The 15,779-nt window shown below is 32.8% G+C and overlaps 1 protein-coding gene across 1 annotated transcript in view; it reads left to right on the top strand.

The window, feature by feature from the left end:
* Window positions 1-3,175: 3,175 nt before the first annotated feature.
* The window catches only part of NAPG (NSF attachment protein gamma), a 32,024-nt gene continuing 19,420 nt past the window's right edge, over window positions 3,176-15,779 (top strand). The window contains exons 1-5 of the mRNA XM_074274865.1: window positions 3,176-3,457; window positions 12,098-12,165; window positions 13,717-13,801; window positions 14,738-14,755; window positions 15,307-15,337. Of these exons, the coding sequence (XP_074130966.1) occupies window positions 3,402-3,457; window positions 12,098-12,165; window positions 13,717-13,801; window positions 14,738-14,755; window positions 15,307-15,337 (258 nt within the window). The 5' untranslated portion in view covers window positions 3,176-3,401. The remainder of the gene's footprint in view (window positions 3,458-12,097; window positions 12,166-13,716; window positions 13,802-14,737; window positions 14,756-15,306; window positions 15,338-15,779) is intronic.

Here is a 15,779-nt window from a genome sequence, read left to right as displayed (position 1 = left end):
GGCAAATCTCAACAATTAAATTGCAAAAAAGATGTCAATCTGTAATGGTAGAAGGAATTTTCTCATTCTGGAGTTCTTTACATTAATAAAATCACAGGTCCACTTCTTCCCCACCCCACTCCTTCCCCCCAAATGCTTAATATAGGCCTGTTTCAGACAAACCATTTATTTAACCCATTCAATGCTAGATATTGTAGTAGGACTACCAATATGAGCAAACAAGACAATCCCTTGTGTGTGTGTGTGTGTGTGTGTGTGTGTGTGTGTGTTTTGGGGATAATATTTCCTCCAATCTTGACTAGGGAAAGAGGAAATTAGAATCAGAGGACCTAACTTTCCTTTTGAATTTCAGCTCTGCTTCTTACTATTTTGCTTGATTAAACAAAACCCTTTATCTCTGGACTTTTCTAGTTTCTATCAATGTAAGTTTCTTTGAGGCAGGAATTGAAGCGGGTTGGGGTCCCTTTAAGAAACTGTATTTCCTATTGATCTGTGATTCCTTTCAGATTCCCAGCCCTTCCAGGCTGAGGCATATCCTCCCTAGACAAAGTTGTCTTTCCTGGATGCCAAATCCTTTGATTCACTAATCCTGGCCAAAAAGCATTCCCTTGAATTCCAGTAGGAGATGCTGGCTTGTCCCAGCCCCCAATGGATCTGAGCCAATTTAGGCTCTCTCCACCCCCACTGGTTCTGATCTGCTCCTAGTTGTCCCATCCCCCATTCTGACTTGCTTGGGCTGCCCAGCTTGGTTTTCCCAACCCCCACTAAGATAGCCAATATAATAAGCATCTATCAACTAAAGTCTACCTTGGTAGCTTACTCAGCTGCCAGGACCTTCTGTCCACTGAGGACTGCATTCTCAGTGCAAAACTCCATTTTCTATAGATCTGCCACTATAGAAGTCAGTCTCTGGTTAAACTGATTTCTAACAATAAACTTTTATCTGTGGGTGGTTTTAAGTAAATTCTTCCTATCAACTTAAGGAAAAATTCAATTGTACTCATGCTTTAAAATTTCCTTAACAAGAATGAGTGTTGTAATTTGTGAAAAACTTTTTTTCTACATCTACTGATATAATGTGGTTTTTTATTACTTTTATTATTTATATAATAAGTAGGGTGTTTTTTTTTTTGTTGTTGTTGTTGTTGCTTTTTTTTTTTTTTAATCAAAATAGTTTTACATTTCTGGTGTAAAGCCCACTTAGTTTCAATGTATAACCTTTGTATCCTAGTTATAGTATCCTAGCTACTATTTTATTCAGGACTTTTACATCAATATTCATTAGTGAAATTGGTTTGTTATTTTCTTTCTGTTTTTGTTCTTCCCGATGATGTAAGATTGCCATATTTGGGCTCCTGCAACGAGTGGACTCCAGTGTTTCCTTTTTATGATCTTGAAGGTAGGTGGAGTCCCAGGCTCCTGGCTGGTTTAGGCTAGGGTTAGCATTGAATAGAATTCAATGAGTTTTTAGATAAGGAAGAAACTGTGGGGATTGGGGAAACCTGAGCAGATAGTGGGGGGCTGAGAAAGCCCAAGTTAACTCAGATCCTGTGGGGGCTGGGAAACCCCCGGATATCATTAGAATCCAAAAAGGGTGTTTTTTGACCAGGATTTGTGAATCAAAGATCCTAGCTTCTTCAGCCGTGGAGGGGTTGGGAATCAGAAAGGAATCTTAAAGGGACTTCAACCCCCATCACTGGTTTAGGTATCAAGCACCACATTTGCTTCATAAAAGGAGTTTGGAAGGGTGCTTTGTCTATTATTTAAATAATTAGTGTAATACTAAAATTAGTTAAAATGTTTGGTAGAATTCACTTGTAAGTACTTCTGGTCCTGATGCTTTTTTTTTCCTTAGGAAGCTCAATTATGGCCTATTTAGTTTTATTTTTGGAACTAATATTCGGGAATGAGTGAATTCTTTCACTCCTAGAACCTGCCCCTGATTTAGTGGGGATTCTTAATAACTTTCTTATAGCCACTAACCTCTAGACCACCAGGAATCTAGACCAAACAGCATCAGAATGACTTAAACTCAAATGAAATTGAGTTAACATGTTATAAATGGTGTTCAAACAAGATGGAAATGCTCATTAAGTGCTTTCCATGTATAAGGTCTATTGCTAGGTAAGAAAACAAAAATAGCCTCTGCCCTCAAAGAGTACATTTTGCTAGAATGAATAACTAATGGCTCTGATAGCTAGTATGTAGAGCTTTTAACATCTGCAAAAGTTTTGTTTAGATTTTTGTTTTTACAATGTTATTTCACTTAGTTATAATTCAAGTATATCAAGAAGTCAGATAGATGTGTACAAAATAACTGGGGGCAATTAAACGGGAGTGGATCAGTGCGATATGTGAAATGAAGTCTCATTTTCCTGGGCTCAAATTTGACCTCAGACACTTATTAGACACGTGACCCGGAGCTAGTCACTCAATCCTGTTTACCTCAGTTTCCTCCTCTATAAAAGGAGCTGGAGAAGATGGCAAATCTTTGCCAAGAAACCACAAATTAAACCATGAAAAGTTGGAAGCAACTGAACAACGAAGTGCTTAATAAATGTTTGTTCACTCATTCCTAAGTGTTTAATCATATAAACAAAGTAATTTGGAAAGAAAAAAAAAAAAGCATTAACAACCCTTTATTTGCCTTTCTCTCCACCCCCCTCCCCACTTAACTACCGATTTAAAATTTCAATATAAAAGGATTGGACACAGTGGGTGCTTAATAAACGGTTACTGAATGACTGTTTTTTAAGGCCTCTTGCATTTCGAAATCCTCTAATCCCGGAATTAGAAGGACTTTTGCGGATCATACTGGCGGCCTCCTTGTGTGTAACACAAACATAGCTAAGTTTTAAATTGGCCCAGTGTGCACATCCTTATAAATGATGTTCCGCAAGTCTTAGTGAGATTTTGTGGCTAGAAGCTTAAAACTGCCTAAGACTTTTGGGACATCCTGAATAGATACCAAAAGTATTCAGAGAAACAGTGGTTTAGTTCGGTTTGTTCACTAAAGAGTGGTAGGACCTCCGGGACGCTGCGCTATAAACCCACTTCCACCTCGAAAAGCCCGGGTTTCTTCCCAGTCCACTGCATAGGACACACCCAGGATTTACGTTTTCCATCGAGTAGGAAGCACTGCGCAGCCTCCAGCAGCCAAATCGGGAGTACTGCGCCTGCGCCTGCCACCTCACAGTGCGCCCTGACAAGACTTCGCTCGTGCCGCCATCATCGCCGGGTTTGAACCCTCCACCCCTCCGTAGCCAGATTTCTGGTTAGGCCATTCGGTCTTTCCTTTTTTCTTTCTTTCAAATATTCCCATTCCCGGCTTCAAGCTGGAGTCCTTTGCAGCAGCAGGAAGAGGGAGTCCTCTCCGCAGTATCCGAGCGGAGACTGCGGAGATGGCAGCGCAGAAGATCAACGAAGGAATGGAACATATCGCCAAAGCAGAGAAATAGTAAGTGACCCAGACCGGTGCTGAGGTATGGGTTGCCGTTTTTCTTGAACCAAGGACTCGATTTGGGCTTGCCATTCCGCCGAGCCTCCGGGGAGCCCTACCGAAGTGCCCGAGGCCCCTGAAAGCCCTGCGAACTCCGACTAAGAGAACGACAGGACGTCGGAGGAGGGGATTGCGGGGCATTCTGGGAGTTGTAGTTCTGTTCATACTCCGGTTTTCCGGAAGTAGCTGCGGAAGTTATTAATAATTCTGCGGTGTTTGGTCTTTTTTGGCTAAGGGGAGTGGATTTGGTGCTTTTGTTTTTGTTTCTTTTAAACAAATCCTAGTTCGATACTGACATAGATAGTAAATTCCATTTGGGGATCCGTTGTCTAATCTGGCTTTTATATATAGGTATGTATGTATGTATGTGTGTGTGTTTCTACACATACATACACATACAAAACAATCAATGATAATTAGCATATATTTACATACTCTTTCGATTAATATTTGATTTAAGATTTCTGTATAGAATCCGATTCTGTAATTGTTGAGTGAGAGCGTGATCTCGCTTCTTAAAACTCTCCTCTTCAGTGCTGAAATTTTTGTAGATTAACCAATAAGATTATCCGTCTATAACAGTTGTCATTTGAAGCAAAGGAACTCTTACCTGAGTTATAAATGACAACCGTATATTGGCAGAATATCCATTGTGTGATGTTTTGTGAAGAACCCCTAGCACATCTGTTCCTTCAGAAAATCCAGAAACTGCATCTATTCCATCCATTTATCCACTAAAACTTTTTTTTTTTTTTTTTCTCTATTCGAAACTCTTGGAGTATTTTCTGATTCTTCTCTGGATATCTGTCACCATTCAAGTCTCTTCACCAGAAAAAAAAATAATTTTTCAATTATTTGAGTATATGTAGATACCCAATGTATTTGAAATTAAATTGTGTATGTTTTATTGTCTTCATGACTGTAAATTCTTAGAAGGTAGAGATTATGCCAATTTAATTTTGAGTGGGCTTGACATTTTTGGGTAATACAGTACCACCGCTTGATGATGATAGAGAGCATGGGGTACAGACAACTCAGAGTTTCTATTGGATTACCAGATTAAATATCCTATTTAGTCCGTAAGTAGTTTTATCTTCCAGAAGCATTTAGAGGTACATGTTTGCCTTTACATTTATTTAAGAAATATCTTAAGTTTAGAGAAGTGATAGTTTGTCAATGAAGGATCTTTTTATTAAACACTCAATAATGTTTGTGAAAGCACTTGCCTTGGACACTTTCCCCACTCCTAACCCCCAACTTTCAGGGTGATTGGAGTGGTTAGCATAGCATAGGCTTTATTTTTACTGTTACTTCTAGATTGTATTTCTACCACCATCTCTCAACAATTTTTTTTTTTTGAAGTTCACACTATTCATTTATACTAACCTTTCTCTCTTTTTATCATTGTATCTTTGTACCTTTAACTCTTCTTTTTATTTCTTCAGCTTAGAACCCCCTCCCCCCCTTGCTGTTGTCATTTTGACTTCATTGTCTACTTTAGTGAGCTAATAATCCATGAGAAGACTAGTGACATTCATTTTCATTTCATTCACAAATGGATGGCCACACTTTGAATTTGTCATTAAATTTAATTATTCTATTTCCATGATTTTGAATTTTAAAATTCCCTTCTGGGACCTGTCAGATTTTTCCCATATATTTCACTTTTTAATTTACAATAAATATAATCTTTGCCCTTATCAAAACCTCAAGGTCTTCAACCTCTCATGTTCTCTCAATGCTATTCTCTCAGTCCATTCATGATTTGCCTCTATGAGTAAATTGCTCATATGCTTTGTACCCTATTCCTGAGTTTGCTAAATATTTCTGAAGACGGTCATGAAGCTATGCCTTAGGATATTTATTATACTTCATTTTGTCTCTTCCTATTCGGAAAGTCATTACTATTGCTTAATATTTGATTCATCATTTCTTAACTTTTGAAATCATTCTCCACAACTGCTGTTCAAACTTTTTATCTATTTTTTCAAGTCCATGTGGCCTTCTTTTTTACTTTTTTGCAGATGACTTTGATTCTCTATTTAGAAGACCAGAGCCATCTAAAATGACTTCCTTCAACTTTCCTCTCCTGTACTCTAAAATTTCTCTTTCTCTAAAATATCTTCACCCATATTCAGAAGTTCCTTGTTTTTTCTGAGGCTAACCAAAATATTCACTGATTTTTAAGTTACCATTTAGTCCAATGCTCATTTCATAGCTGAAGAACTAGAAACTCAGAGAAGTAAACTTACCCAAATTTATAAAGTTACTAAGTAGAAGAATACAGATTTTAACCCATCTTCTGATAATAATCCAATGATCTTTCCATTATGTGGGTTCTCCCTTTTGTCTTTGATGCTATTCCATTCTATTTTCAAGTTTTTTTGTAAATTATCTCTCATCTTTTTCTTTCTCTGTCCCTCTTTCAGTCTCTAAGTCTTTTCTTCCTCCCTTTCTTTCTTTCCTTCCTCCTTCTTCTTTTTCCTCCTTCTAACTAGAAGAGACATGATCAGGTTTGAATCTAATGGGAAAGCTTCCTTCTCTCGGCTTGGGCCTGGCTCTGAATCTGTATTTCCCTAATTCTTTCCCTAATTCTTCCAAAGGTAAATGCATGCATACATGTATACAAGCACTTCTCCAATAGACTTTCAGCTTTTCAAGATCTTTGTTTATTCTTGTATTGTCCACCACCTAGGACAGCTCCTTGAACATAGTTTTGTTTTCTCAGTGTTTATAGAAAACAAATACTTTAAATTGAGACTAAGAGAATTTAGTATTGATTGTCTTTGACTAAGTTGATTTTTTTTAAGACCCCTATCCCTCTTAATTTACGTTTCTTATTTTCCAGATATCTATAATTATGTTAACCAAATGTCTCATAGTTTAGAATATAGCAAGTACAGAAATTATATTTCATCATATATCCCTATATATTTCTTTCTATTATTAAAATTTAATGTCTACCATACTTCCTGCTTAACCATATTATTTGGCATTGCTTTTAGTAAGAATTTATAAAAGAACTATCCTTTTTTAGACCTTGTGTCCCTATTTTTGGTTAGGAAAATCAATAACTTATAAAATTTAGTAACTAATGTTCCATTAGTTGCAGTATTTTCTCAGATTTTTACCGAATGAAGATTTGGAAAGAATCAGTCACCCAATCTAAATCCCACATTTTGCAGAGGTGAAAACAGGTTCAGAAAAGTGAAGTGGTCTATTCCACATACGTTGATCATAAATAGCAGTGCTAAAATTTGACTTTAGTCCTTTAATTTGGAATTTTTTTTCCCCCTACACCAATAGGGGTACCAGTGAAGGAGGACTGATTGGTTAAAGGCTTTTCTTTTAACAGTCTTGTTTTTGGATCCATTCTGCCAATGAGTCTTTCCCAGTTTTATTTCTAAAGTTGCTAATGAACTACCAAATTCATTTAAAAAGTCCAAATGTATGTAGGTGTATTATATCATTATAGTTGTGTTTCTATTAGTATTTATTTATTAAGTAATGCATTCTGATGAGATTGGAGAACCCAAGAGGAAAGAGTGGGGAAAGGTATTTAGAAATAGCTAGAATGACCATTATGTAATGTGTGTGCAGCCCATAATACTAAAGAAATTACATTAAATCTTGTGTGCTTTTTTGTAGCTTCCTCATGATTGGCATATTTAGAGATGCTTGTACATTTTAAAAAAGGCTGCCAGCTTCTTTTGGCCTGCTGAGTATGAAAGTTACCCCTAACCTTTTTGGACCTAGCCTATATAGTACTGAATTATGAAACTACCATATGTGTTCCTTTATCTCTTAAAATCACAGCAGAAATCTGAGAAATTGAGTCACCAGAGAAACTGATTGGCACTGTATTCTTGTAGTATGTGTACCTCACTAATTTGTGTGTTAGGTGTGAATGAATTTGGATTTTGTAAATATTACGAAACTATGTAGTTAGATTTAACAAATATAGGGTCATAGTTCTGTTCAGTGAGATCTAGATCTAGACCATTCATTCACTGAGTTCCTATGTTCCCAGCACTAAGCTAGGAATGGTGGCAATATAAGAATTATAAACAATGATTTCTTAACCTTAGAAACTTTGAGTATGGTTAAAGGATTAAAGTAATACTTGTTTTAAAGGATATTTCCAGTGAATCATTTGTTTCTCATGGTGATAAGACTTACTTTATGGTTACTTAATCTGTGTATTATACCTTTAAAAACTTTAAGACCTGCTAAAAATGCATGTGACTATTCCTTTCCACTGCAGGGTATGGACAGATGGCAGAAAAGGAAAAAACCCAAAAAACTGATTAAAGAAGTTTGAATTCTATTCCCAAGTCTTTTAGTAATTAACCTTGTGACTGTGGGCAAATAATTTAAGGAAACAAATGCTTAGAGAAGTTTTCTGTAAACTGAGGAAGTTTGTTTATCTGATGGCCTCACTCTAAAATTAGGTAATCTTATATCTTTACTTTTGTTAATTTTAGTCAGCTATGCATATTTTCTAACACACTATTTTATCATTCCCTTTAAATTTTTTTTTTAGCATTTCATTTAATGTATTTTTACATGTACTTTTTCATATATTTGTTCTTCTTAAGAATGATGTTTTCTAATAAGCCAAATCATGAGAAGAATGTTAATACTTTCTTATTTATGATAGAGTTCTCAGTTTCCATCATCTCTTATAAATCTCCTGGGATTTTTTGATTCCTCATATTTGTAAGTTCTTACTTCACAATAACAACCAATTATCTGTATATACTCCATTTGTTCAGCAGTTCCTGTTTGTTTTCAAATTTTTGCCCCCACAAGAAGTTGCTTCGATCATTGGCACCAAATTCAAAGAGAAACAGTCTAGTTACTACTCCATATGAGGATTAGAAAACTACACATTAATACTTTATATATTCTATTCTATTTGTATTTATTTTGTCAACTATTCCCCAAGAAACAGGGACCACTAACTGTGTATAAATGGTTTTCTGACTCTGCAGCTTACATGGATTCCTTATATACTATTAGTGGCCCCTATTGATTCTACTGGTCTAAGAATTTTAAGAAGAAATGTAGATGAATGTGTCAGAGATCAGTCACTTACTTTGCTCAGAGCATTATGCTAGGTAATGGATGGGAATACAAAGTTTTCAGTGGCGTACACAGAGGGCAGTTGTTGGCATTGAATCAGGAAGACTTAGATTTGGGTTTTATTTTCAACATTTATTATATTTTATGACTCTGAATCAGTCACTTAACTTCTTTGAGTCTCAGTTTCCTCATCTGTAAAATGGGGATAATGATACCTGTGATATTTATTTTACTGGGTTCTTATAAGATTTAAAAGAGATAATATTTGTAAAGTACTTTGCAGATCTTAATATACAATATCAGTTTTAGCTGTTAGCATTATTATTGTTGTTATTATTATTATAAAACATTAACCTGCTCTCCTGCAATTTGTAGTCAAGGAGAGGGATATTGTATAAATTATATAGTCAAGGAGAGGGATATTATATTATAAAAACAGGTAGGATATGATTCAGAATTATAAAAGCCTAGCACAATGCTTCACACGTATTAGGCATTTAATATTTGTTTAGTTAGTATAGAACAAATACATCAAAATCTTACAGAACAAAAGGATATGTGATCAGAGTGATAATTTTACAAAATAAAATACTAATGAAAATAAGGATTAAAGAAATGACTTCAAGTTTTACATCCCTTTTAAGTTGAACTTTAAGGGCTAGGCAAATACATTGGCTAACTAGTCAAAGCACGACATTCCAAACATGAGAGTTAGCTTAAGCAACAGAATGAAGTTATGAAAATATAGTGTGTTTGTAGAAACAGAGAACTATCCCAAATTGATTAGTATGATTTCTACTTTTTGTCTGTATATCTGCTATTGAAATCCAAGTCTTTCCCTGCTGTTTCTCCATGTAATATCTTTCCACTAGACACCACACTGAAACAGTGCTCGATTTAGAATTAGCAGAGAGGAATCTGGATTTTAATTTTGCCTTTGACTTTTATTAACCATGATATTTTGGGCAAATAGCTTTTCTGAAACTTTGTTTCTTCATGTTTAAAATGGTAATTATGATACTTGGAAATATCTATCACACCCCCTCACATTGTTTTGGAGGAAAATGCTTTGCAATTCTTAAAGCAGTGAATTACAGTATGATTATATCTTGGCTCTTTTATTGTAGTCTTAACTGACTTTCATGGTTGTAACATGTAGCTCATTATTTTTGTAAGTTAAGGTATATTCTATAGGCAAAATATATTCCATATGTTTTCCAAATCTGTAGAGTGCCTTCATAAACTTTTCTGTTTTCAGCTCATAATGTCAATTAATTTTTTCAAAGCATTTTTTCTTATTTGCATAAAACAAAACCACACAAACCACAATGATCATACAATTATTCTTTGTTCTACAGAGTTGGACCAAATGATTATCATTGTTATTAAGGAAAGATCATGTTTAACATAGCTAAGAAAACACATACAAACATAATGATGATATTATAACTATTTTGGGTGAATTTAGGCAACATAGATTTTAGATCTTGGAGCCAGGGATTTTAATATTGGAGATTATTTTTCTGATAAGTTGACAAGAGTTGAATGTAAGGAAATGCTGTTTTGTCTATATTCAGTATGAGCTAATACCAAATTTTGTCATATCATAAAATCATGGAATTTGATAATATGAAAGGATTTCTCAGCCATCATGTAGTACAGACTCATTACACAAAAGAAATTCCTACCATAACAGTCAAAAGTGATATATGGAAGAGGGCAATATGTAATATGAAGTCATTTCTTTAATCCTTATTTTCATTAGTATTTTATTTTGTAAAATTATCACTCTGATCACATAGCCTTCTGTTCTGTAAGATTTTAATGTATTTGTTCAGTTCAACTAAACAATATGTAATACTAAGTATATTTGAAAGATTATACAATTTAAAATTCATTGAATTCTTGTTTGGTGGATTGTTAAATCATTTTAATGAGAATTATTTTATATTGTATTAAAGCATAAGGTTGGTTATATCTCCTTAATACATGCTTGTTGAATTGAATTGGTTTTTGTTTCGTGGTTTTTAAAATAAAAGGGACTTTTCTTGCCTCTTCATTTTGCTCACTTATTTTCAGGGGTGCTTATTTTTGATAGCTCAGACTTCTTCCTGAGACTGTAGGAAATAATTGAGCCTTATTTTATGTAGGAATATTTACAGTTGTATTTTTACAGAAATGTTATGTGCCCTGTAGAGTGGGAAGATAAGGTATTTTAGTATTTTGACACATTTTCTAATATTTGGGGTTTAGCGTCTTTATTTGTTTAGTTATTTTTTTTGTTTGTTTTTTGTCACATTCTATCTTTTATAACTTTTTTTTTTTTTTTTTTTTTTGGTAAAGATACTGAAGTGGTTTGTCTTTCTTCTTCAGCACATTTTACAGATGAGGAAACTGAGGCAAACAAGGTTAATTGATATGGCTAGGGTAATACAGCCAGTAAGTGTCTGGGCTTAGATTTGAATTTGGGTCTTCCTAACTCCACGCCTGGCACATTATCTACCACATTACCTAGCTGGTTTAGTAACTAGATATACCATATTTTATTTTTTACTGAACTATAGGATCTGGACACAACTCCAATTTATTTGTTTATTTTTATCTTGAATCATTGTTTTAATCAGAGTAGCCAAGTCTTTCACAGTTGATCATGATGACGATACTTCTCTTATTATATATAATGTTCTCCTGGTTCTACTCATTTCACTTTATTTTACTTCATACAAATCTTCCCAGGTTTTTCTGAAAGTGTTCCCCTTATCATTTCTTATAGCCCAATAAAATTCTGTCATAACCATAAGTGACTACTTGTTCAACTGTTCCCCACTTGATGGGCATCACCTCAATTTCCACTTCTTTCTTGGGGCAAATTTGAAAAATGTTTAATGCCATGGTTCTAGTCACTTTATAGATAAGGGCATATATACAAATAGTAAATACTTAACTAAAAGAAAATGAATTGATGACTTTTGGTTCTAGCACAGAATGTTTAAAATTTATTTGGTATATGCCTGGTAGCAAGTTGAACTTAATATACTTAAGCTGTTAAGGATTTTCCAGCTTTATGTTTCTATTATATTACTTAAGCTTGATCCCCCTGTTGCTTTTGAGATTGACATTGTGGTATGATCAGAAAATTCTGTCAATGGGAAAATTCACTGCATTTAATGTACAAAGGACAATGATTAGAAAAAAAGAAGTTCTTTTCTATTTTTTAAAAAGGAAATTAAATAATTAACTAGTAGGTTACTTGATAATTCAAACCTTGTCTATTTGGATTGCAGTATAGTGATGTTTTGTAATTGGGAATCCTTTAATAAAGAAGAAAAATGAATTATATAAAAATTAATTGTCATTACATCTTAGGTTAGAAATCTCTTTTGCTTTATCTCTCCCTTAATTCAGTCTTTTAAGGGTATCTTTGTCAATAATACTTGCTAAATCATCATGACTCATCTGAGTTATAAATGTAGATGATCTGTTGTATTAAAGTTGTCTTCTTTTTCACTTTAGCCTGAAAACTGGTTTTTTAAAATGGAAGCCAGATTATGACAGTGCGGCAACTGAATATGGGAAAGCAGGTAGGAATGACTCTAAGACTTTTAGATCCAGTTCTATATCTTAAAATACTTCTTTGCTTCTATATAGCATGACAGTAATGCAAATAGATCTCTTGAACTTTTAACAGTAAATCTTTGGTATATGTCTTTTGTATTTTTCCACTTAACTACTAATATCCCTTTCATTGTTAACCTGTGATCTACTGCTTCCTTGTAATTGAATAATGAAATGATGACACTCAGAAGTAGATTTTAATAGTTTTAGTATATGTTATTATTCTCTTGTTCTTTCCAGCTTTGTGGTAATCATGGTGATTTAATGTATTACATATTTTGTAATTTTTTTTATAATATTTATAGATCTTTTCATGGCAAAATGGAATGTATCTTCATTTTTTAAGAAATTTTCTTATAAGATTGGAAACCTTTAATGTCATATTTATGCAAATAGACATTTTCAGTTTGATATTATATAGGGTTGTAAAGACTTCATAGTATTACAGTGTAAAGTTTCTTCTGTAGATCCCAATAATGTAATTCCCTTAAAAATCAAAAATAGTAGCTAGAATTTTCTTTGAAACTTATTTTATTCCAGTATTCTCATCCTTTATGAAGTATTTGTAGTAACATTTCTATTTCTATTTATTATTTTCATATTAATTCTCAATTTTGATGCCTATTAGGATCAGAAAGTTAGGGTTACTCAGGAAAATATGTGTCTGCTAATACTTGTTTTTATGCTATATTAGCCATTGTGTATTAATCATAACATAGTAAGACTGTAATTATCTAGTCAATTCTTCCAAGGTACTAAAGAATAATTTTTCCATAGATCATAGCAAATGTTAGGGTATTTGTTTGGAATTTGTATTTTTGACAGGACCTTTTAGCTCTGCAAAAACTTTTGAAATATAGATTGTTAAATTCATTATATATGGAAAAGTGAACAAAAGGAAGGCATATAAAATAGCATATTCAGTGCTTTAATTGTAAAGAATATAAATGATGATATGAGCTTAGTACATTTTTATAAATAAATTAAAAATTGTTGATCTGTTATTTTTTGATCCAAAGAAATGAGAATTTCATTTTTATTTTGACTGCCACAGTTTTAGTTTCCTGAAATTTGGCAAACTTTTAAAGGAAGTTTTTTTTTTTTTTTTTTTTTAATTTCTGGAATATATTTAAACTGCAAAGAAGAAAGCAACCTTAAAAGGGTTGATGACTTAAGTAACTATTAAAAAAAGTTAATTAGAGAAGCTGCAAGAAAAACAATTTTTAAAGGATAAATAATCAGATAATTGTATGGTCAGAAAAAATGATTCAAGGAACCACCAAATAGACAGGCATCTATCAAATGTTTAAAATGACAAAAACAGGAATAAGAGAGAAAGGTCTCTTGCACACTGAACAGGGTTACCTTGTGGTGAATTCAGAGGACTTGAGCAGAGGAAACATAGGCACAAACAGATTTCGGGCTTCTTTGTTGAAGGGATTATATTAATAATATTGTTTTTCTCAAGTGATAAAAATAGAAACAAGATTCTTTTTTTTTTTTTTTTTTTATTTCAGCTGTTGCTTTTAAAAATGCCAAACAATTTGATCAAGCCAAAGATGCCTGTCTGAGAGAAGCTGCTGCACATGAGAATAATAGGGCGTATCTTTTCAACATCACTTAAAATAGCTTTTTAATGAATTGAATTATTCATTAATTGAAAATAAACATCGATTGATGCCAATTTATTCCTTAGTTTTGAATTTGTCACCTGTGAAGAAAAGAACAGTATTAATGAAAGCCCCAACATTTTATGCTCTTTCAAATTGTTCTTGGTGATTTCTAAAAAGTAGAAGGGTGTTGTATTCACAGAATTAATTTGAGAAAAGAATGCCTTTGAGATATATATTTTTATGTTGCTGCATGTGGTAGTACTTATTAAATTTTCATCTTCCTGTTCCTACATTGTATAGGATGAAGGAGATACATATATCAAGTAATTAAATATTTTTAAACAACTATTCTGTACTGGGTGCTTGTTCCATGCAGTAGGAATATAAATAAATACAAAAGTTAAACAATCTTTTATCTTCAAGGAAGCTACATTCTACTAAACTGGGCAGAGAAATAAAATAGCAAATAATTTAAGCTAATAAAACTTCTAAGTGACTTTTAAAAACATATTCTCACATAGTTTGATTTTTCTTTTTTGGTATTGAAGCTGAAAAACAGGTTGAAGGGAAAAAAATTGGCCTGAAATATTTAAAACTTACAGAATGAAAATGACTTCTTGTTCTATCTCCATTAAAATATAGTTGTAATACTTTTTAATTTTGATTGAATTTGTAAAATCAGTATATTAGAAATTTAAAAAAGAAACTGCTGTGTTTCTTTAGCATCTTTTTCAAATTTATAGTTTTTAGGAAATATCTGTTATGGGCATTTATGTGTTTTCATGTATGTACCATCGTTATAGGAAAGAAGAATTGATTTATGACATATTTCACTTAACTTTGTCCCTGTTAACTGGTAAATGTCTAGATAAATGCTCATTTCTTTTGTTTTTTATCTTTAACTTTGACTCCTTCACATCCTCAGTCTTTTTCATGCGGCCAAGTAAGTTCTTTATTCATAGATACTTAAAGTCTTTGAGCTTTCCCAATTTATAGAAACAAAGTTTTATTGATTTAAAATGTTTGTCCTTGTTTCTGTTTACAGAACATTAATTTATAATTTGAATGTATTAAGTTGCAATACATTTATCACTATTGTCTTTTTTTATCATAGAAAAAATTTTAGGCCATTTTATTCTACAGGTAAAAATGGGAAGAATTAAATATGGTCTTTTTTTTCTTATGGTAATTTTGAAAGTTATTCAACTGTGGAATAATATTAGAAAGCTTGATCATTTATTCAGGTTTTTTAAAAAATTTGTTAGTTCTATGAAGTACCTTTCATCATCTACTTTATATTGTATCAAAAGCACAGTATTAGAAATTGCATCATAAATGTAATTTAAAAAAGGAAGTATAGTTTTACCCAGCTGCTCTATTATTATTAAATGAAAAAGTTACTTTTACTGACTAGTAAGACTTATAACTGCCCCCCTCCCTTCTTTTAATTAAGATCCTTTATGAAGGAAATTTGTATTTTCTCTCTTTTTGTAGAGCTTATGAACAAGCTGGCATGATGTTGAAGGTCAGTATGACACACCTGCAAAATAGGTGATATAACTTTTTATGTTATTTCAAATTATTAAATATATAAGTTATGGTTAGGTTGAAAAGTCACAGCCTAGAAAATGCTAAACATGTTAGAAAAAACTTTCTTAAATAGTACAATTAGATTGTGAATGGAGGGAGAGCATTTATAATTTTTTAAAATATATTTTTATTTTGTTAAATATTTCCTAATTACATTTTAAAAGATTTTCAACATTAATTTTTTAAAAAATTATAGCTTTTTATTGACAAAATATATGCATGGGTAATTTTTCAATACTGATCCTTGCAAAAACTTCTGTTTCAACTTTTCCCCTCTTTCCCTCCACCCCCTCCTCTAAATGGCAGGTTGTCCTATACATGTTGAATATGTTATAGTATTTTTTAACATTGATTTTTAAAATTTTTACGTTTCTAAT

The sequence above is a fragment of the Sminthopsis crassicaudata genome, chromosome 1 (assembly GCF_048593235.1).
Source record: "Sminthopsis crassicaudata isolate SCR6 chromosome 1, ASM4859323v1, whole genome shotgun sequence".
In the NCBI taxonomy this organism is placed as follows: domain Eukaryota; kingdom Metazoa; phylum Chordata; class Mammalia; order Dasyuromorphia; family Dasyuridae; genus Sminthopsis; species Sminthopsis crassicaudata.
Note: the sequence above shows the minus strand (reverse complement) of the source record. Positions and strands in the feature narration are given on the sequence as shown.